Raw genomic sequence first — 20,206 nt, 5'->3', positions numbered from 1 at the left:
CGGAGGGAGTGAAGAGGCGGGGGCACGGCGGGGGGGCCGCCGGGGGCGGGGATGCGGCCCGGACCCACCGTGCGATGATGGGGGGGGGGGGTCCCGTAGCTCCTCAAGGGCGGCGGCGGGAGGCTCGGGCAGCGCGGGGGGTCGCGGGGGCTCCAGGGGGGGAGAGCAGCCCCTGCCGGTCCGCGTTGCCGGCCGGACTCGTGGCCGCACTCCGCTGCCGGGGATCCATCCGCGCCGAGACCCCACGCGCGCTCACGCGGGGCCGATGGAGGCAGAGCAGCTGTCCGTAATTGCGCCTTAATTACTGTCGGCTCGCAGCTGATCCGGGGGTAATTAGTGAGGCCGCGGCTCAGCGGGGGAGCTGGGCTTGCTCGAAGGATATTTAGATCCATCAGTCTCTTGGGTTCTCCCGCTAGATTTATTGCATCTGAAAACAATAAACGGCGTTCAATAAAACTCCAGCAGTAATAACGCGTCCCAAATGCCTGTTTTTACCACGCTCCAGAGGCGCAAGGAGCGGCGCGGCCGCATGGCTGCGCTCCCCAGGGCAGCTCTGTGCCCGCCGGTCCTCGGCTGCTCCGCCACGGTGCCACGAGGACGGCACGATGCAGGCACAGTGGTTGGCTACAGCTGGCCCAGCGGTGCGATGGAGCCGTTACGGTGCGATGCAACACTTAAGGCTCCCAAAGAAGCCGGGTCAGTGCAGTGTGTCACAGGAGGTGAAGAGGTGCCCCCACCTCTGCCGTCGGTGCGGGTAGCGGCCAAAGGACACCGGAGAGGGGATGGAGGGGACAAAAGGGACAAAGGCAGCACTGCACAGCGCCTCTCCCCAGATAGAAAACCTTTTCGGAAAGGGATTTGCTGTGTTAGCAGAGCACCACAAGTGTTTGCCGGGTCGTTAGCCATTGTTAATGACTGCACCCTGCCCTGATATTTAACGTAGGAAGCACAGCAGGGATAAACAGCCAGTGAAGTTGGTCTGTGCAGAGCAATTGAAAGAAAAAAGGCAAAAATAAAACAAAATCGTGGCTATCGGGTCAGGGGGAATCCTAGCAATGAAAGGGTTTAAGTGTAGGGGTGCAAGGTTGGGGGCAGCCACAGCAACACCCCCAGATCTGTTCCTCAGTTCCTAAGGCAGCTCTGATGCAAGCAGAGATGTGCTCTGCTCTGCACGGCCTGTGGGAAACGGGCAACAAGAAAACTCCCCTAACAGGTTACCCCTGCCCTCCTCAGCCACACGCTGCATTTTTGCAAAAAATAACCAAATCTGACAAGAGTTGGCTGCATTCAGATGCTCTGCCTCTCCCTGCTGCTAAAAGGTACCAGGGAACGGCCTGACCTGAATTTTTATTCATCAGATGAGAACAAAGCCCCGGGCATCTCTTGTGATGTGACTTGCATCCAGCAGGCTCGGGATCACTCCATTACAGAGCAGCCCTGGAAACAAGGAACTGCAGTTATTTTTTTTTTTGCCCCCAGAGCAAAGGAGTCAGCAAAAAGAAAAGTGAAAAGGAAAGCCAGCAGAAAGCCGAAAGGAGCAGACAGCAGGATGGGCAGCAATATGATGCCTGCAATTACACCCCTGGTTACCGACTGACCAGAAACCAGAGCCCTCGCTGGCAGTGAGAACTCATGCAGTTTTCAGAGGTTTTGTCCCTCGGTGAGGAAGCAGAGTGTGGGCAGATTCCATGCGATTCCACGATTCCATGACCTCGTTCCCATGCCACCATTTCCAGGGCTCTGGAGAACACCATGGCATGGAGAACTGGCTGAAGGTGGATGGGCACAGGTCCTCCTGTCGCAGTCCCTCAGAGGAGCCCAGGCTGCTGCTGTGTCTGCTTAAAAAACCAACACACCACCAGGGTTACCCAATCAAGGTTTTAATTGACTTACGGAGCAGTTGCCATAGCAATGGGCTGACAGCCCCAATTTCGTACAAAACCCGAGTATAAAAAAACCAAAAAGCGACAAAACTCTCAAAACAAAAATCACAGGATAAAAAGATAAAAAAGCAGCTCCACGTTTGGCTCTGCCAGCTCACGCTCTTCCTGCCTCCTGGAATTTCTTCAGCAGGGGTTCGTCAGCCCGCAGGGCGAAGGTCAGCGCCCGCTTCTGGTAGAACTCAGCATCCAGCAGCAGGTTGTCGATGACGTCCTCCAGCAGATGGGCTCTCTCAGCAGAGCTGCCCGGAGCATCGTAGCCCAGGGCGGTGAAATGCACGTGCAGGTGGTAGTAGGAGGGCTGGTAGTGCAGGTAGATGCGGAGCTGGGATCCGGGCACACCAAAGCGTTTTGCTATGGCTTCCTACAGACACACACGGGTCAGTGAGGGGGGGAAGAGCCGGGGGGTGGAAAAAGAGCCCCCAGGTGTGGGGAGAAAGGTGGAGCCAGCGGCCGAAGCCTGTGGCCATCAGGAATGTGCCTGCAGGACCTAAACCAGAGAAGGTTCGGGCATCGAAAACATGGAGGGAAGCTGCTGAATGAACACCTGGCAAGAGGAGAGCTCTGCTCGCACCACTGCCCACAGCCAGGGGAGCGCTGAGCCCATAGGAAGGGAGAGGCGAAGCGAGATGAGCGCTGCTTCCTCCCTCCTTACAGAAAGGGACGGGGAAACAGAGAGAGGCAGAAGCCCTTCCTGCCAGCCCCGCTTCTCCGTAACAGGACGTGCTCCCTGCTCCCATTGTTTTCCATTCCTCCCTTATCTCCCCGGCTCACTCAGCAAGTTACAGGATCCCGTTACCAGCCAGTGTAATTAAAGCTATAAACAGCAACGGCAAACTCCAACACAAGGGCTCGGTTTGCTGCTCAGCACACTGCAATCCCCTGACTAATCTCTTAATTAATCTCTGCTTTCCCTAGTGCAATTACTTTCCAAATTTCCAATGCAGTGAAGGGAACTATCACACATTGATCTACACGGCCCATTACCAAGCGTGCCCTGGAACAGCCACCAGCCAGAGAAAATGGCCGGGAGGTTACAAAGGCAGCTGCTAGCACACACAGGAGGATGAGCTCGACTCTGAGCTCAGTGCAGACAAAGCTGTACCAGACACTTCTGAAAGGGGAGAGAGGTGAGGAGCTTGCTGGCCGCAGTAAAAAGTCCCAGTTCCAAGGCAGGCAGCGCTCAGATTTCATTCCCAGCCTGGCTGCCAAGAGGAAGAGGGTGTTTTCTTCTTAAAGAAGAGCAAGGCTTTGCTCCAGAGGGATGGGTGGACTCCCAGACACATCCACACCTCTCCAGCCCATTCCAAAAAGATGCTCCCTTCTCCTAGAACGCACTGCAGTGACACGAGATGGAACAGAGTGAGGCCAAAGGCAGCAGCAGAAATATATGTCTGTTCTCAGGCCGTGGAGGAGAGCTTCAGCCCCAGCATGAGTGCTCAGCACCACCATGGTGATGTGCAAATGGATGCCTGGTGGCTGCAGGAGGAAAGAGAGGCCACCAAGGCCTCCAGCATTGATGCAGTGTGGCCAGGCTGCGCAGGGCAGCACTGGGAGGGGTTTCCCAGCTGACAGACCCTTGTAAGGCAAGCACAGAGCACATCGCCTGCTGGGCAGGCTCTGCTGCAGTCTCAGGAAGGGAAACGGGCAGGGGAGGCATTCACACCTCCCCCCACCATCTCCCATGAGAGGGTCTAAACTGAGGAGGAGAGGAAATCAGCAAATGCTTCCCATGGCCCTGTGGAGACTTGCTGCTTTGCTGGGCACCAAGCCCTGCTCAGCGCCTGGAGCAGTTCAGGACACTTGCGACGTATCTGGCCTCAAGAGCATACGAGTTGAAGCACAAAGAGGATTTAAAGTGCCCTCTTTTCATCACCCTGCTCCATTTCCCCCTCTCAGCTCTTCCCAGGGCCTGGTGCTGCACTGTGATGCATCCCCACATCGCACAGTCACACAACACAGCACAGCAGCACTGCAAGAGCAAGGCAACATCCTCCACAGGCAGCTCATACCACAGGGTGCAATGCAAGGAGGAAAGTCACCTCCACCTATTAAGCAATGCCCCTGGTTGCAATAGGGCTTGTATTGCAGGGGAACGATGGGGAGGAGCTCAGGAGGGAGAAGTGATCATCAGCTTTGGTGTCCACACAGAGAACGGCTCTTTGCCAAACCAGGCAGCCACAGCAGGTGCCAGGAGCCGAGGCAGGGAGTTGCAGCAGCTCGCTGTGCCTTCCTGCACTCACCTTGCCCTCCTGCAGGATGTTCCTCAGCAAAGGGAGGTGCTCTGCTGTGAGGTCCCGGAGAGACTTCACACCGCGGCGGTGAATGAGGGCTATCAGGTAGAGGTCCTCGAGCTGTGGAGAGGCAGAAACAGAGGAGAACGATGCCTACAGCAGAAAGCAGGTGGAGGCTCAAGCACGGTGCAGAGCTTTCTGGGCTGTGCTGTAATGTGCACACACACTTATCTGCTGACTTCTTTCACCAAACTCCAGGCTAGGTGGATCCTAGCTCCGAACCCCAGTAACGTCTCCTCAAACACTTCAGAAGCACCTGTCCAAGTGCACAGCACACTAAACCTTCCTCACAGGGCAGCAGAGGTGCAGCACTTGCCTAGGCAGCAGGGAACTGAACTGCAGTGCTGAGCTCAGCCTTTCTGCAGAGCAGGAGGGTGGCTTATCTCCGCGCTCAGCAGAGGATTTGCAGTGAATTCCAGCAGCCAAAGCTGCGACTGTAGATTTTTCCGAATGAAAAGCTTCCCCTATTGCCTCTGTACAAACAGTGGTCCGTTTTCCAGTGACTCCAGTTTTATAAATAACTATTTTCAAGTGTTCATCTGTCACCTGACAGCCCCACAGTGACATACAGCCGCCCCGCAGCGCTCAGACCAACCTTTGCCATCTCCGGAAGCAATTTACTGAATTAAATGTTCAGTGAAACAAAAGGTCGTGGATCATTATATATTAAAAAAAAAATAAATCAGTCAAATGGTTTTGTGGCACTGCTGCCCAGGAGATAATAAACACAGAGATGAAGTCTCCTGTACAGGGATCAGACTGAACACGGAGGCAGCCAGGACAAGACAGGCTCCCACACCACGATTAACACTGATGTTCTTCAGCAATATCTGCAGCTGAGAGTCTCTCACACCCAAGCCTACCTGTGCTCCCTGCACCGTGTGCTGGCAAGCAGCTGCTCGAGGCTATTTCCTCAACTGCCTGCATTTCCAAAACCAAATGTCCTGCAAAGTCCAGCCCCTTTCCGCAGCACTTCATCCCTGTCTCCTTCAGTTTAGTTAGTGGCTTTCTAACAATATAAACACTGTGTAGCAAAGGGTTTGGATATCTACAGCCCAGCAGATCTCTTCAGAGTTATAAGCAATCCATCTGGCTATTTGAAAACAGATGTTTGTGCCAAAAGATGCTTGAAGAGCTCTGCCCTGGGACTCGAAATACAAAGCTTCATTTGCATCCAGCCAGCAAAGCCGTTCTCGTGCTGTGACCCGGCTCTCACAGCAGCACAGCTCCAGAGGAAGATGGCCTCTCAGTTTGTCCTCTTCAAACCAGAGCTGGCTCACAGGGGAAAAGCAAACATCCCCTCTCCTTAGAACATCTGTACGTTGCTGTTTGAAACAAATACGCCTGTTGCTAAAAAGGCCCTCAATGATGTCATGCACGGCACCATTTCAGGCAACGCCTCGGGGCTCCTGTGGGCTTGAGAAAAGCTGGAGGGATCCAAAGGGGGCTGTCAGCACCACGTCTAACCAGGACTCGCTTGCTCTGCACCGCCGAGCTGCCACGCTGCTGCTGCTGCACTTTCAGGTACCCCCTTCCCAGCACGAAGCACGGTCGCTCCTGGCCAGCCGCCCAGCAGCAGGCAGAGGCAGCGAGCAGCAGCACACAGGCAGGGAATCCTCCTCCATCCATCAGCCCGAAGCAACGACAGGTGAATCCACATTTAGCAAACTGCTACGCTAGCACAGCGCGATGCTGTTGGACAGAACTCCGAACCTGAGCTGCAGGGAGGTTTGCACAGCGCTGCTGGGAGCCCAGCCTCACCACCCTCATTTAATTCAGCAGCCCACGGATACTTGGATGAGCCGAAATGGGAACGGCCAGCGGCTCTGAAGTGCAGCTGCAGGGATGAGATCTGATCTGACAGATCCCATGTTTCATCTAATACTTTAGGTCTTGAGACACGCTGGATTCAAACCTGTTCAGTTTCTCTCTGAATACCATTCATTTATGGCAATGTCTCACTTAAAAGACACTACTGAGCGCACATCCAGCTGCCCAAGAGCAGGAAAACCAGCTCTAACCTTCCTGATGACGGCCTCAGCGAGGAGCCACGCACACACCCTGCTCAACACAACACCCCTGCTGGGAAGAGACAGGCAGCACAAGGGGTATGGATCCTGGCAGCCAGAATCGCAAAGATATCAAGTCCAAGCCCTTCTCTCAGGGTAAGGAATCATGCAAATAAGGCAGGAGTCCAGATCTCTGCTTTTTAAAACTCAGAGAGCACCCAGCTGTCAACAGCTCCTATCAGTGGGGATGAAGCAGCTGCATGGAGCACAAGCCCCCAGCTCAGCACTCCCACAGTGCCTGCAGGGACTGAGAGCAGCCCCTGCCCTGGGGACGTGGCTGTGCTGCTGCAGAGGCAGTGAGAGCACCCAGAGAGTGCAGCCATGGGGAAAAAATCAAGAAGATCCTGTTTGGATCACAAGCAAACCACAGCAGCATGGGAAACCTCCCCTACAGACACATCCTGCCATGCAGGTGCTCCCTAACTGCACTGCACACAGCAGGTCTGTAGAGAAATCTGGCTACAGCTTCAAGCTCATCTGTCTTCAACACTGCAGTGAGCTGCACAGCTTGGTTCTGGAGAGAAAGCATTTACAGCGAGGCTCTGCTCAGAGAAAAGAGCACATTGCTGAGAATTAACTTCCCAGGATCACTGCATTGCTGCCACCTTCTTGCAGGGTGCTGGGCAACAGAAATCAAAGCTCAGTTACCCCACGGCAACAAGGCATGGGATTTTTAGAACAGCTGACGTGCGGGGAATTCCAGGTTTGCATGGACTGCCCTGCAGTAACTTACCTGTCCTCACCTCCCAAAGCCCCAGGCAATCCAGCACCAGATGGAAGTCGGCTCTCCTGCCTCCCTCCTGCCCCCAGCCCGCGCTCAGCACAGAGATACAGAATCATGCTGTGCTAAGAGCTTAGAAGGGTTATTTTTAGTTCCCATTTCCACGTTTTCATCAAACTTTCCCTCGGTGCCACCCACAGAGAGGTTCTGAGGATCAGAAACACGAAGGGGACTTTTTGACTCCACGAGGCTTGGAGCCCTGCTTCTTTGAGCCTGGGGCATTTCATCTCTGCAGGCACGCCGCGGGCCTTGATGTCTCCAGGCCATAGAAGTGCCACATGAATCGAGCCAGAGTCAAAAGAAATAATGAGCCACTCAATTTAGGATTACAGCCCGGGCTAAAACCTCTGAATCTCAACAAGTGGCCACTCCAGCGAGGGGTTAAGCAGCTGCTCATAAGCTAACAGCCATCTGTTTAATATTGTGTGAGGAGAGTTAATTGGAAGGACGACACATCTGCCTGATTTATGCCTAATATTTAGGCTGACAGAAACCCAAACAAAGGAATCCATCAGGAACAACAGGCAGCTGGATTTCGGTTCCAACACATCAAGACAGCACTCGGGCTAACACAGGAAAGAGAAAGTGAAGCTAATAAATAAATCACTGAGCAGCAGTGAGGACAGCCTGCGTTTTGCAGTGTCCACCATTAGCACATCCTAAAAGGCCCTGAGTCACTGGTAACATCATTGCTTAATTAGTGTGAACAGGAAGGATGCATTCCTCTACTAGAGGTTTCATTAATGTGCTATTAGTGACACCAAAGTGGACATTTCCTCTGTAATGCCTCTCAACAAGCAGCATCCCTTCAAAACCAAGAGTAGCAAACAAACCTGGTTTTGATTCCACTTAAAATCTGGAACTAGAACAAAGCCATTGCAAGGGTCTGGGTTTTCATGGATGATTCGATCAGCCTCAGCTTTCTTCTCCAGGATATTATACACCCACTGAAAGAGAAACATGTGATTTAGAAACCAGCAGAGCAAAAAGCTCAGGCACATTTAGCCCAGGCTCATGGATTAGTCTGTATGCATTGCAAGCAGAACGTGAAAAAAAAAAAAAAAAAAGACGACCAAATAATTTCATGGCCAACAACATTTGCAGTTAATTACCCATAGCACACTCCAACAAACTCCAGGCTATTACAGGCACTTCAGTTAAAAGATACCCTCTGACCCCGCTGCATGGCGCGGCCCCACTGCCTCGCTGAATTATTCAGGGATTTTTGTTGTCCTCTCGAGCATTAAGAATCAGCCACAGCTGGAGATGAGGCATTGGACAGAGATGGTTTAGAAACTGCTGTATTTGCTTGTAAGAGGATTTGGAGATAATTCTGCCCAACGGGGTCTTGCAATTCTCCATCACGCCCACAGAGCTCACGATGCTCCCAGCCAGCAGCCAGAGCCCTGGGGCCTGCAGAGGCTGAGCTCAGCTCCCGCAGGGCCTGGCGCTGCCTCCATACACCTTTCATGCCCCACGCTGTCCTGAAACCTTTACAACGAGCTGTGGAGAGGAAACCCGGCTGGTTTTTCCATTGGGAAGGGAAGCAGCAGATTGCTGCAAGGCTGAGGCTGGACGGGGCTCCTGCTGCTGGCAGCCAGCACTCTGCGGGCCAGGACGAGAGGCCTGTGTTTTCTTGGGCAAGTCACGTTTCCTGACTGGTTAGAAAAGAGCTCACCGCTCTTCTTCCTCTATATTTAAAGCTTCGGCCTCCAACAGCCAGCAATCCTTGCTCTGGTTATCCCCTGCATTCCTCGCTGGGCTGCTGGGAGGGAGAGCAGGAGGACGTGGGAGCTCAGACTCTGCAGAGGAAGAGCTCCTGAGAGCAAAGCACCACGCAGAGACAAGTCTCCACTCTCCAACAGGGATAACTGACGAGACATGACAGAGAAAGCACCTTCACGCTTGAAGACTGCCTGTCCTGGTTACAAGCTGCCCACCTGCCCTCTTGCCAAACACAAAGGTCCTCTTTCACAGAGGGAGCTGCAAGTTGGCTTCTAAATGCTAGCAGTTCTTGGAGTTTCAGACTTCCAGCATTAATCAGGTCTCTAGAGAAAAAAAGCAAGGCAGCAGAAATTGGCTGGGCTTCGAAAGCTGCAATCATTTTGAAACGCCAGTGGCCCTTCCACTGCAGAAAGCCTTCCCTGAAACAACCAGGCTGTAGAAGTGCCACAGTTGTTTCAGCTTTACGGATACGGCAAACAACTGAACTGCACACAGTGCTGATCACCACCACGCTCACCTTCCCATGGAGCTTAGGTACAACACACTGCTGCTGTCCCGGGGGGAGTGGAAGCACCAAGCCACTGCCAGCCCTGCAGACACACTGAGCAAGCTGGCTCAGTGGCTGCTGTGTGCAACAGATGCTCGAGATGAAAGACAGCCCTGCTGGGAACTCTGTCAGGAGTTTAATTAATCTAATCAAAACTCAGGATCGTAGTGAACTGACCTGAATATATCTCCTTAGGGACAAACAAACCTCCCCAGCCTCGATCCTTTTCTTTCTTAAGTTCCCACTCTTTCCTCCCTAGCGATAACATCCCAGAGAGATTCTCAGAGATTATGGAACACATGGCACAAGACTGCTGTGCTCTGTGACCCTGTGAGAAAGGCAGGGGAGGAAGCTCAGAAGGAAATGAAAGTTTGCCACTCACTTTTTCACGCCGCCTCTTTTGAGCAGTGCCAACCTGTGGGTACCCCAATAAGCTCACATACAGGATGAGCAGAGCCATAAACTGCTGCTGCCCCATGATGACCAGCAGTCATCAGCTGGCTGCTCCTGCTCTTTCCAGCACAAGCCTGGGGAGGACAACACGTCCACAAGCTGGCACTACAATAAAACTATTATGCTGAAAGCAGCCAGAATTTGCATCCTCCAGGCAGAAAACAGAGCCTCCTCTGTAGTCCTCCAATACTTCTGCCTTTCACATTTCCTCTTCCTTTTGACAAAACCAATTAGATAAAGACAAGAAACTGCATTATCAAATCTCAGAGGACCGATGCTCAGACCAAGATCGCCAAGCACAGATAAGGCAGCTGCTCCCAAGGTTGGCAGGAACATGCTTCCATCTACCTCCTTCATGCAGAAATCAGCTCACAAGCATTCGGTGGAACAGGTAGAGAGACCTCGTACTGCTGAGGGCAGCTGCTGTGTCACAGAACTTAGCCTGCAGAGCAAAGACACGGAGAAAACATTTGTGCAGGCTGCTATCAGGTGAAATACACTCTTTTGTTTCTCCAGCTAATAAATGCTTCCTATAAATTAGGGGTGTTGCAGTCCAACTGCTGGCAAGAAAACTGAATGATGGAGGGAACAAATGTGGGTGAGCAAGGAGTAATGGAGCACGCTGCAGCTTGCAGGATGCCTCCTGGAACTCCATGCACAAAGCAAGATTCACATCAGCTGCAAGTGATCAGAGTACAACAGCAAACCCACAGCCAGTCTGCTGCAGTTTAAATCAGTAAGAGAAAGATGTGAGGAGGGGACACATGAGGTCTGTGGTTGTCTGTCTTTCATTTGAGACAAAGGAGCTTATTTTTAATGAATAGCCTCGACAGACCCTCACCTGCAGTCAGCTGGAAAGGGCGCACACTTCGCTCATCAGCAAGGTGCAGAAGCAGCATCACCAGGGAGAGGATGCAGGAGCTATTGCCTGGCTCTAAGAGCCACTTGGTTTGCTTGATGGTTTCCTTTTCACGGCAGTGGCTGCACAGATTAGATACATAAGCAATGAGTTGCTTTTAATGCACCAAAAGAGCAGTAATCAATTACTCGAGTAAGCTTGACATTGCTAGGATTCGTTTTATTCCCTCATCTGTACAGGTTGGCATGAATTGCCCCTACAGACTTTTGTTCCTTCAGCCTATAAAGATGTGGAAGAGAGGAGCAGTCAAAAAAGGGAAAACAAGAAACGAGTGCATTGCCGCTGCTGGTGGTGAGAGGCAGCCCAAAAATTCAGCTCCTGCACGTGGGATATGAACTGGAAGACTGGAAGGCAGAGCAGTTGTATGCAAAGCACTAGGAGTGAGTTGTGATGCAAGGAATCCAAGCACAGTCTAGGTCTTCCCATTTCAAAGCACCCAAGAGACTCCCACAAGGCCCAGCAAAGTGCACCAATTCCACCCTCAGAGAGAAGAAGTGTCCCGACACAGCAGGTCTCCAGGAGCCTTGAGAAGGGCACACTGGATAAATCTCCAAAGGAAGAGCTTTTCTATAATGATGTAGCAGTGCTACCGAAGAACAGAAGGAGAGCTCTACTGGGAGAGCCTGGGGAAAGAGCCCTGCTTAGCACTGCTGTGCTTACCAAAAAGGTCAGACAGCCTCGAGAAAGTGCAGCAGTTAAGTGGGTGTTCTCAGGGAAACAGTCAGCATCACAGATCCCAAACTTCACAGCTCTGCTGCCGGTCACGTCTGAGAAACAGGCGTGTTAGAAGAGAGGGTGAAAGACCACAGAGCTGACAACACACGGATGGAGCAGCCAGCAGGGAGACGGGGCAGAGCTCTGCTGATTCATCTGCCTGCAGTCCAGGCTTCGAGGAGACATCTGACAGCCCAGCAGGTTAAAGAGGGAGGCCAAAGACAGGCAGAGCTCTGCTTCCATCCCCAGAGCTCCTGCAAACATCAAGATCTGCAGAGACTGTTGACTTCAAGGCACTGTCAGCTCTCATTTGGCCAAAGGAATGGGAGACCAGCATGCCAGGAAGGCGACACACAAGGCCCAGAACAGCTCCTGGAGGTGCAGCCTCTGGCAGCTGTGCAGTACCAAAACCAAAACGGAGACTACTGCAAAACAAGAATCCAGTTGAGAACCCTGCTCTCAATTCTCATCATGCAAATCCACTCTGGTACCACTGCAAACAGAACTCGCCGTGTTTGTCACAGCGAGGGTCACCACAGCAGGGCCTGAAGCACCTCCTCCTGCAGGCTCTCCACCCCTGCAGAGGGACACGTAGCCCCAGACCCTTGAGAAGCAGCAGCGCCCATACCTGGATGCTGAAGCTCTGGGACTGGATGAAGGGCAGTGTTATGTTCTTGTAGTCCTCCCAGGTTTCACGGACCAGGTGCACTTCCTGACGGAGGTACTTCTGAAGGTGTTTCTCTGTGGCAGGGTACACCACTGTGGCTTTTATCTCTAGGAAAAAAAAAACATATTTACTGAATTATAATCACAGATGAAACCCGAGTTACTTCCTTTAGTTCCTCATAAACCTGTTTTTGCCCTCTAATAAATGCCACGCTAACACATTTCAAAAATATACCATTAAAATAGCAGGGGAGAGCTGACACAGATGGCAAACAAGCACTTGAACCGGCAGGGCTCCTTCTGTCATCACAGAAAGGAGCTCAGTGCATCTGCACAGAGGAACACAATAAGCTGACAGCACAGCCAGGGCCAGTATTTCCAGTTCAGGTGGAAGGGAACGCTGGGAGAAACTTTTCCCACACTCACTTCTCAGATATATCAGCAACATCAGTGCACATCTGGGGCTCCCAGGGAAAAGTTTATGTGCAGTCAAGTAGGACAGAAGCAGCACATGGCAGCACTACCCGGGGCTGAGAAGCACGTTCCTCATTCTTTCCACCTGAGGGTAATCAGATGCTATCAAGAAACTCTCTCCATCCTCCAAAGCAGACATCCCATGGGCTGCACGCAGCAGGCCTGCACAAGGAGCCGCTGTCCCTGCAGAAAGCCACAATCCCAGACGTTTTGTTCCTCCACTTGCATGCAGCTTCAGTGCAGCTGCCCAAACCCCAGCAGCAAGGAAGGCAGCCGCAGCCGCTCCCTGACTGCAAACAGCCCATCTGAAGCAGAGCTCAGCTCCCCTTCCAGCTCCAAGATGACGCAGCCTACTTCTGAGCAGTTGAGGAGCCAAAACTCCACTTGACACAGCTCCTGAGCACACCCAAGTTGTGTCTGAGGGCACACCCTGCTACCTGCTCCCAGAGAACAGGATTAGGACAGGAGCAGAGCAAAAAGCTTTTAAAGGAGGACAGGCACCTCACCAACCCCTCGTGAGCTCAAGCAGCTAAGCTGCTGCAAAGGCATCGGGACAGCTGGTGTCCACAGAAGCGACAGTAGATGGGTACAGGAAGAAAAGCAGAAGAAATGGGCACTCCTGCCATGATGAGCAATTCCATTCTGACCCCATCCTGCTCCGTCACACCCCACTGGGGCTGTGAGCACAAAAGCTCCCTGCATTTACAATGCAGCTCCTCTGAAAGCCTCTTTCAGCACAGCGCCTGAGGCAGCTCTGTGCAGCCCCTGATATCCAGGCCATCCTTCTGCCCTGCAGGAAAGGCTCTCTGCTGGCCCACACCCTGCACCAGGCACAGCACGCAGGAACAAAACCTCCTTGTGCACATGGCCTTGAACTCACAGATTCTCCTCCCAAAAGAGGAGACACGGGGCACGTGGACGATCCATGGCAGGCAGCACTGCTCCCAAAGCTCCCAGCCATGAGGATGCTCAGCCCTGAGGACAGGAGGCCAAGGACAGAGGGACACATCTGGAAGGCGCTGCGGCTGCTGGGATGAGCGCAGGGCTGATTCAGTGCTCCCCTTCACCAGCTGGCAAGCAGAGAGCATTCAGCTGGTTACTTTCACTAAAGGAAAACAACCCCTGTTTACTTTGAGATTAGAACTTGGAGGTGTATTTTCCATGACATTGAACAGGATTCCAGCATGCACCTCACTGACCTGGCAGCTCTGGCCTTGGCAGCAGTAAATCTCACTCGCAGCACTTGGGAAATATCCCTCCTTGCCCGAGGGTGGATGTGCGACAGCTGCAGGAGCCAACAGCCCGCTGGTGGAACACTGAACAACTGAAGGCAGAACACCCCGTCCTGACCCCAAACGAAGCCATCAGACCCACGCACGGGGCAGAAGTCCTGCAGCTTTCCCAGCCTGTGCCCAAGCTCTGCAACGGCTTTTGCTGCTGCCACAAAAAGCAGCAGCACCGAGCAGCTGTGCCTCACACTTCACAGATGAATATATGCTAGCCAGACGTGGAATATAAATATCTATTTGTTCTTAAAGCCAGGACTCGGGGTGGGTGTCTTTTTTTTGTTTTTTGGTTTCTGTTCTTTTTAAGGTCAGCGCTGCACAAGCTGGGAGACTCTGTCTTTTCATTCCATGCCAAACCCAGCTTAATGAAATCCACAGGAAAATGCTGGTAACATGAAATATGAAAATGCAAACCACAAGGGCAGTCTGGTCCGATTCCCACTGTACACATGTTCAAACAAGGTTGTTTTCCAGGGCTCGATTAGCACTTGGAGCGGGGTGATGTAATACCCAAAGACGAGGCTGCAGCTCCTCCATGCCTTGCTTTAAAAAGCAAAAAAAGCACTGGAGAAAAGCAGGAGATAAAAGGCCGAGCCCTCGCACTCAGGGTGCAACGGCGAGCAGCCCCACTGCAGACACAGCACGACTGCACACACTGCTGAACCTTTCCATCTGCTGGCACCAACCGCACTCATGTCTCCTTCTGAAAGCTGCCCTGCGCCCAGCAGGCTCCACGTGTGCTAAAGCACCACGGCTGGAGCACGACGGGAGCAATCCGTGCTGGCCTGGAAACGGGGCGAAGCATGGCTGTGCACATCGGGTGGTTTTCAGGTTGGTAAATGGTTGGCACTTATCGCTGCCTGCATCTGGGTCGTGTTGGCCAGCCTGTTCCGGGATGGCAGCCCAAAAGGGCTGTGGTTTAACTCCAGGACTCAGCACTGTTAGCTGGAGGCAGCTAAAAAAATACCAAAAACTGAGGTCTAAATGGAAGGATCCTGGATAGACGTGTGCCAGAGGTACTTGGATTCCTGGGCATCACCCTACAAAGGGAGCGGGTGTGTCTGAGGGAAAGCTCCATGACTTCAGTTCCACGTCCACAGGGAAATGAAGCTCAGACTGCCTAGAACCAAACAGTTCCTCTCCTCCTCTGATGAGAGTGCAAAAAAACCCACTCACTTCTTCACCCCCCTCAAGAATTCGGAGGCAGCACCACAAGGGCCATGGCCATGTGTTTGTTACCTGTTTTAAATCAATGTAAGCTGCTGAGGAGCTGAGAGAAGCAGGCAGGCAGGAACAGCCCCGGGGCAGGGACACTTTTCCCCCCTTTGCCAATAGGAAGCCCAGGTGCTTTGGTTTACAACTGAGCACACAAAGCCGAAGGGAGAACTGATTGCACTCTTCCAAGTTCTTCCTCTGCAAGATCTTGCATGTTGCATACACCTTTCTGCACCATCCTCAGCTTCCCCTTTCAATGCCAAGTTATCTAAGCACAGTGGCACACAACCTCCCCTTCCCATTTATCCTTGTTCATGATGACAACTGACAGCATCCCCAAATGAACCCCACGTACCCCACCCCCAGCAGTACTGCCGTGCTCCATCACAGGCTTCTGGGGCTTTCACTGCAGAACGAGACAAAAGCACACAAAAAGGAGAACGCTTTCAAGAGCTCTCACACTCTCCAAGGCCAGCACATGCCAGGGCAAGCCAAGTGTGCTGCTGGGGACTCTGCCAAGCTGTCTGGCCGCTGCTTCTCATCCTGAGATGGAGAGGACGTGGTGGGCGCTGGCTGCAGTGTGGGAAAGAGAATCTGAGTCACCAGCTCTTGAGAGCTGGAGCGCAGCACAGGAACGGCGCCCACTGCCCAGCAGAGCAGCCCTCCCCTAGCTGCCTGCACCTACCCCCACCTGGCTCCAGCCCAACGGCTCCCGCTGCTCAGGCTCCAGCCTTCTGTTCAATCACAGAGTCTCATTATGATATTTAAGCAGCCTGCTCGCTGTGCCAGGAGCGCGGCAGCACAGCCATGGGAAGCACTGCAGACTCGGCTGCAGACGTCCATGCAGCTCATGCACGTCTCTCCAGCTCCTGCTGCCTGAAACCAGATCCTTGCTGGGCTCAGGAATGCAGGAATATGTATCACTTCCTGCATGACTGAATAGTTTCCCCGCTGCCTTCCATACTCTTCCATTTCTCCCACAGTTTCTCCACCCTGCGTCGGAGTGTCTGTCAGTAATGCTCATTTTTAGACTCTGAGCTGGTGAGCTTCAGGCTGCAGCATGAGGACGTGCTTGCAAATGGAGCTGTGACACGTAGCTGCCAATCGTGCACAGCAGACAAAGCTTCCTTCCAGTGCAGACTGATGAGAGCCCTTGAATTATGTGAGCACGGCCGAGGTGCCATGAAACACAACATCTCTCAGCAGCCAGGCTGCACCGTGCTGGAAAACACAAGCTGCCTGCTAAACAGATGTCAGCTGAGCAAATGCATCACCAGGACCTGGATGCGGGGAGGGAACGCATTGCTTAAACCATCGAGCTTTTGCAATCAGTCCTCTGGCACCTGGAAAATCTTTTCCCTGCTGTGAAAGCAGCTCCAGCTCCCTGGGCTGTGATTTCCTCTGCCAGCACATCCGACCTTCAGAGGTAAGCTGCCAGTTAAACCCAAGCAGGAGCAAGGGGCAGGGAAGGCAGCGCACTGGCATTTAGGAACGGCAGGAACTTAGTGTGAGACGGCTCTCCCTGCATTCCCCTGCCAGCCCATGCTGTGCTGTTTTGCAGACGTGGGGCAGTGTTTGCAGCTGTGCTCCACAGAGCTGTGCCCAACACAACCCAGCACTCAGTGGCTGGCCCACAGCGGAGCTGCAAAGGCTCTCCTTTTGCAATGTTAGACCAGTTATGGTCAGAGGACATATCAACCAACTCACTAGCAAGTCATCTCCTTATTCAGATGGGTCTGAATGGCAAATTATCTTCTCCTCCATCAGGTGGGCTTGGATTACCCTTCAGATGCACACCCTCTAGGCGGGTTTTCAAATGCGTTTCCCATTTCATCCACTGCACATCTGTTCCAGCGGCCACAACATGCAGCACAAGCCGAGGTCCTCCAGCCAGGACCCACTCTGCCACAATCCCTGCCCCACAAAGCCTGTCCTCAAGCTGCAGAGTGCAATTCTGACTCTCAGGGTGGAGGGATGTCCCTGGTGCTGTCCCTCACCTCTCAGCCTGCCTCTCCTGCGCCCTGCCACAAAACAAAGCGGCTCGCCCAGCCCCGCAGGCTCTTTTACCACCAGGACAAAACAAGCTTTCACTGCACACAGTTTGCATTAGCTTTGCTCCCTGGGTGAAACAGCATCTGAGTAGCTTAAACGAGGAGGTGGGAAAAGAGGAAAGAAAATATCCGCTTTCAGCTCTCACCAAAGCCCAGCTGTCTGCAGGGCCTCCGGGGCCACGGACCACAAAGGCGACATTGAGAAAGGCGCCGCACAAAGCGCAGACCTGCGGGCTGCTAATGAGAGCCAGCTCCTCCCAGAGCTGCCGTTAGCAGGCCCAGCTTCAGCCACGGCACAGAGGTCTGCAGGTCACCTGCAGCTGTGAGCACCTCGCTCCAGGCAGTTTGCTGCAGGGGGTTTAGCTTTACCCTCGGGAAGGGAGAAATTGAGAGTGGGGGCTCGGCTGCTGCAAAATCCCTGCAGTGAATTCCTCTTCAGGGTGACACTGACCCCGGGGATCAGCTTAATGCCAACGTTAGACCTCGACTGCAAAACTAAGCGGGCTGTAAGTGCAAACCTGTAAGTGCCAGGAGAGAAAACCTTAACACCACAACCAAGAGACCAAACCGGACCAATGCCTTGCCGGGTCTCCACACGCTCACTTGATGTCCAGGGTTTTCCCAGTGTACACAGCCCCACAGGGAACTTCTCATCCATCATTTTAACATTTATTAGCTTCATTCCTTGCGTCAACTCCCTTCTTGGGCCATGACTCAGCTCAAAAGGACAATTTCTTTCCCCTCCCAAACATGCTCCATCTGATGCTAAACGCTCCAGGGTGCCAGCGCTGCTGGTGGAGAGCATCTCACGCGAGGTATCTGCAAATGCAGCTCTTCATAGGAAGAAATGTGACATCTTTGATAGCAACAGACAGCCCTCAGGCTGCCAGGAGGGCCCAGGAGGTGTCTCCCAGTCACACTCAGCATTTACCTTGCCTGCACTTTTTCTCATGAAATTTTAACAATGCTGCCATCCGAGAGACCAACTGTCCCCAGCTCAACCCTGTTCTGCATGGAGCGACACAGGGACACAGCTTTGCGACAGCAGAGTGGGAGGCAAAGATACCCCTGTTGTCTTTGTGCTGGAGACACGTTGCTTACAAACCACAGCTCCCGTGGACACCTCTGAACGGCAATTTCAAAGGTAATTCAATAAACAAACTTCCACCAAAGGAAGCCAGCAGAACCACAATAGGAGCGCACAGCCTTTATGCCAAGACAGCACGCAGCAGCCACAAGGCAGCTCCCAGGGCTCGGCTCCCAGCCCTGCAATGCCACCTCGTGGGAGCCACTGCGACTCACCGCCAGCACTGACATCAGGCGCTGCTGAAATCCTAAGGCTGAAACTCCTCATTTCAAGTCTGCTGCAGAAGAACACATTTTGCACAAGCTTCTACAGCCACGCGGCACTGCCTGCTATGCGATGCAAGCTGAAGACAGATGCGTTGCCCTGAAAACTCCATTTGGGGCCACAACAACTTCTTCCTTCAGGCTATCGCTTTGATTGATTTTGACTACATTAAACCTGTCTGGTTATCATCACATTTATGGAAGTGCTGACACACAATCACTACACTTCCAGAATTTAAACCAACATCAGCATTAAATCAAAGCATCAGCATGGCTGAGAGAGGAGTCCTACCCTCCGTAAGGAAAGCAATTTGATAGCAATGAAAATCCAATTCACAAGGCAACACCGCTCTGTGACATCTTCAACCTGCTGGGCTGACCTCGCCACATTCTGCTGTTAATCAGGGAATCGCAATGCAGAGATGTGTGAAATCAGTGGGGAGCAGCAGGAAGGGCAGACGAGGTGCCCATTTGGAGCACACGCTGCAGATTAGTACTTTAATCCCATTGCCAGCACATTAGCTATCTGCCCTCATAAGGCAACAAGGAAAAAAAGAACAAAAAATGACACCCTGAAAGGAACAGTCTATGAAAGGTGAGGATATGGATTTGAAGGATGAACTCTTCAGTGGGTGAGGAATTGGTGCGCTTGTCATAACCAGGGGGCTGTGGTCAGAGGCTCTACATCCAGGCAGAGGCAGTGCTGAGTTCCGTGCCCCAGGGGTCTCTCCTGGGACCAGAACTCTTCAACATCTTTCCCAGTGACACAGATGGGATCGAGTGCACCTCAGCAAGTTTGCAGATGACACCAAGCTGAGCGGCGCAGCTGACACAACAGAAGAGATGCTATCCAGGGGGACCGGGACGGGCTCAAGAAGCGGGCCTGCAAGGAGCTGCACTTGGCTTGGGGCAACCCCAGAGAAAAACTGACCGAGAGCAGCTCTGCCAAGAGGGACCTGGTGGGCCAAAAGCATAGGCAGGGCAGGAGGGCAGGGCGGTCCTGCAGCCCAGAAGGCCACCCGTGTCCTGGCCGCACCAAGAGCCAGCAGCGCGGTACGGCGGCCGTCCCCAAACCGGAGCGCGGCCTGCAGCCCGCAGCTCCCAGCACGGAGCGACGCCGAGCCGTCGGAGCGCCTCTCCCGCGAGTGCCGGGCTCGCTCCGCTCGGAGGGCCGGGGGCCCTGCGCAGCCCGCACTCACCGCTCAGCTCGGGGGGCGGGTAGAGGCGGTACGTGCTGTAAATGTCGTTGCGCGTCTGCAGCTCCAGCTTGGCGTGCCTCCTCAGCAGCTCCCCGATCTCCTCCTCCCGGAACGGCGTTTTCTCCAGGATCAGCACGGCGTCCGTCTCCTCCCCCGCCGGCCCGGACACCTGCGGCGGCGCAGCCGTGAGCGCGGAGGGAGCCCGCGTCCCGAGCCGGCCTCGCGCAGCCGCGGGGACGGGGCTCTCCCCGGTACCTGGCCGTGCACGAAGGCCGCCTTCTCGCGCGCCGAGTCCCGCAGCAGCCGCCGCATCCGCACGGAGCCCAACGGGAACGGAGAGCCGCCCGGGGCCGCCTCGCCCTCCTCCCGCCGCCGCTTCGGGGCCGGGCCGTCCGCCATGGCCGCGCGGGAACGGCGTGGAGACGGCGCGCGACGGCGCCCCCTCGCGGCCGGAGGACTCGGCTCCCGCCGGGCCCAGCCTGCAGCCCCGCGCAGCTCCGAGCTTCGTCGCCGCCGCAGCCGC

General features: G+C 53.8%; 1 protein-coding gene across 2 annotated transcripts; it reads right to left on the bottom strand.

The window, feature by feature from the left end:
* Positions 1-85: 85 nt before the first annotated feature.
* Positions 86-20,122, bottom strand: DCPS (decapping enzyme, scavenger). 2 transcript variants are annotated; one of them, XM_048968602.1, is made up of 8 exons: positions 19,939-20,122; positions 19,684-19,852; positions 12,071-12,216; positions 7,918-8,031; positions 4,184-4,294; positions 1,599-2,304; positions 1,340-1,437; positions 86-427 (listed from the first exon to the last, which is right to left on the bottom strand). In XM_048968602.1, exons 1-6 carry the CDS (start codon positions 20,080-20,082, stop codon positions 2,038-2,040), a joined length of 951 nt encoding a protein of 316 aa, XP_048824559.1. In that variant the 5' UTR covers positions 20,083-20,122; the 3' UTR covers positions 86-427; positions 1,340-1,437; positions 1,599-2,037. The 2 variants fall into 2 exon arrangements, with proteins under 2 accessions (XP_048824559.1, XP_048824558.1); XM_048968601.1 differs by having other exon boundaries at positions 86-1,437.
* Positions 20,123-20,206: the final 84 nt, after the last annotated feature.

This window comes from Lagopus muta, chromosome 22, assembly GCF_023343835.1.
Source record: "Lagopus muta isolate bLagMut1 chromosome 22, bLagMut1 primary, whole genome shotgun sequence".
NCBI lineage: Eukaryota > Metazoa > Chordata > Aves > Galliformes > Phasianidae > Lagopus > Lagopus muta.
This window is presented reverse-complemented; position numbering and strand designations above follow the sequence as displayed.

Bases quoted from the DNA above. Each gene is read 5' to 3' on its own strand.
- DCPS (XM_048968601.1), bottom strand. From the start codon at position 20,082: ATGGCGGACGGCCCGGCCCCGAAGCGGCGGCGGGAGGAGGGCGAGGCG. The intron at 4,295-7,917 runs GTTTGTTTGCTA...GCCTCTCCACAG, and splicing joins TTAAGTGGAATCAAAACCAG to CTCGAGGACCTCTACCTGAT. The intron at 2,305-4,183 runs GTGAGTGCAGGA...GTGTGTCTGTAG, and splicing joins ACATCCTGCAGGAGGGCAAG to GAAGCCATAGCAAAACGCTT.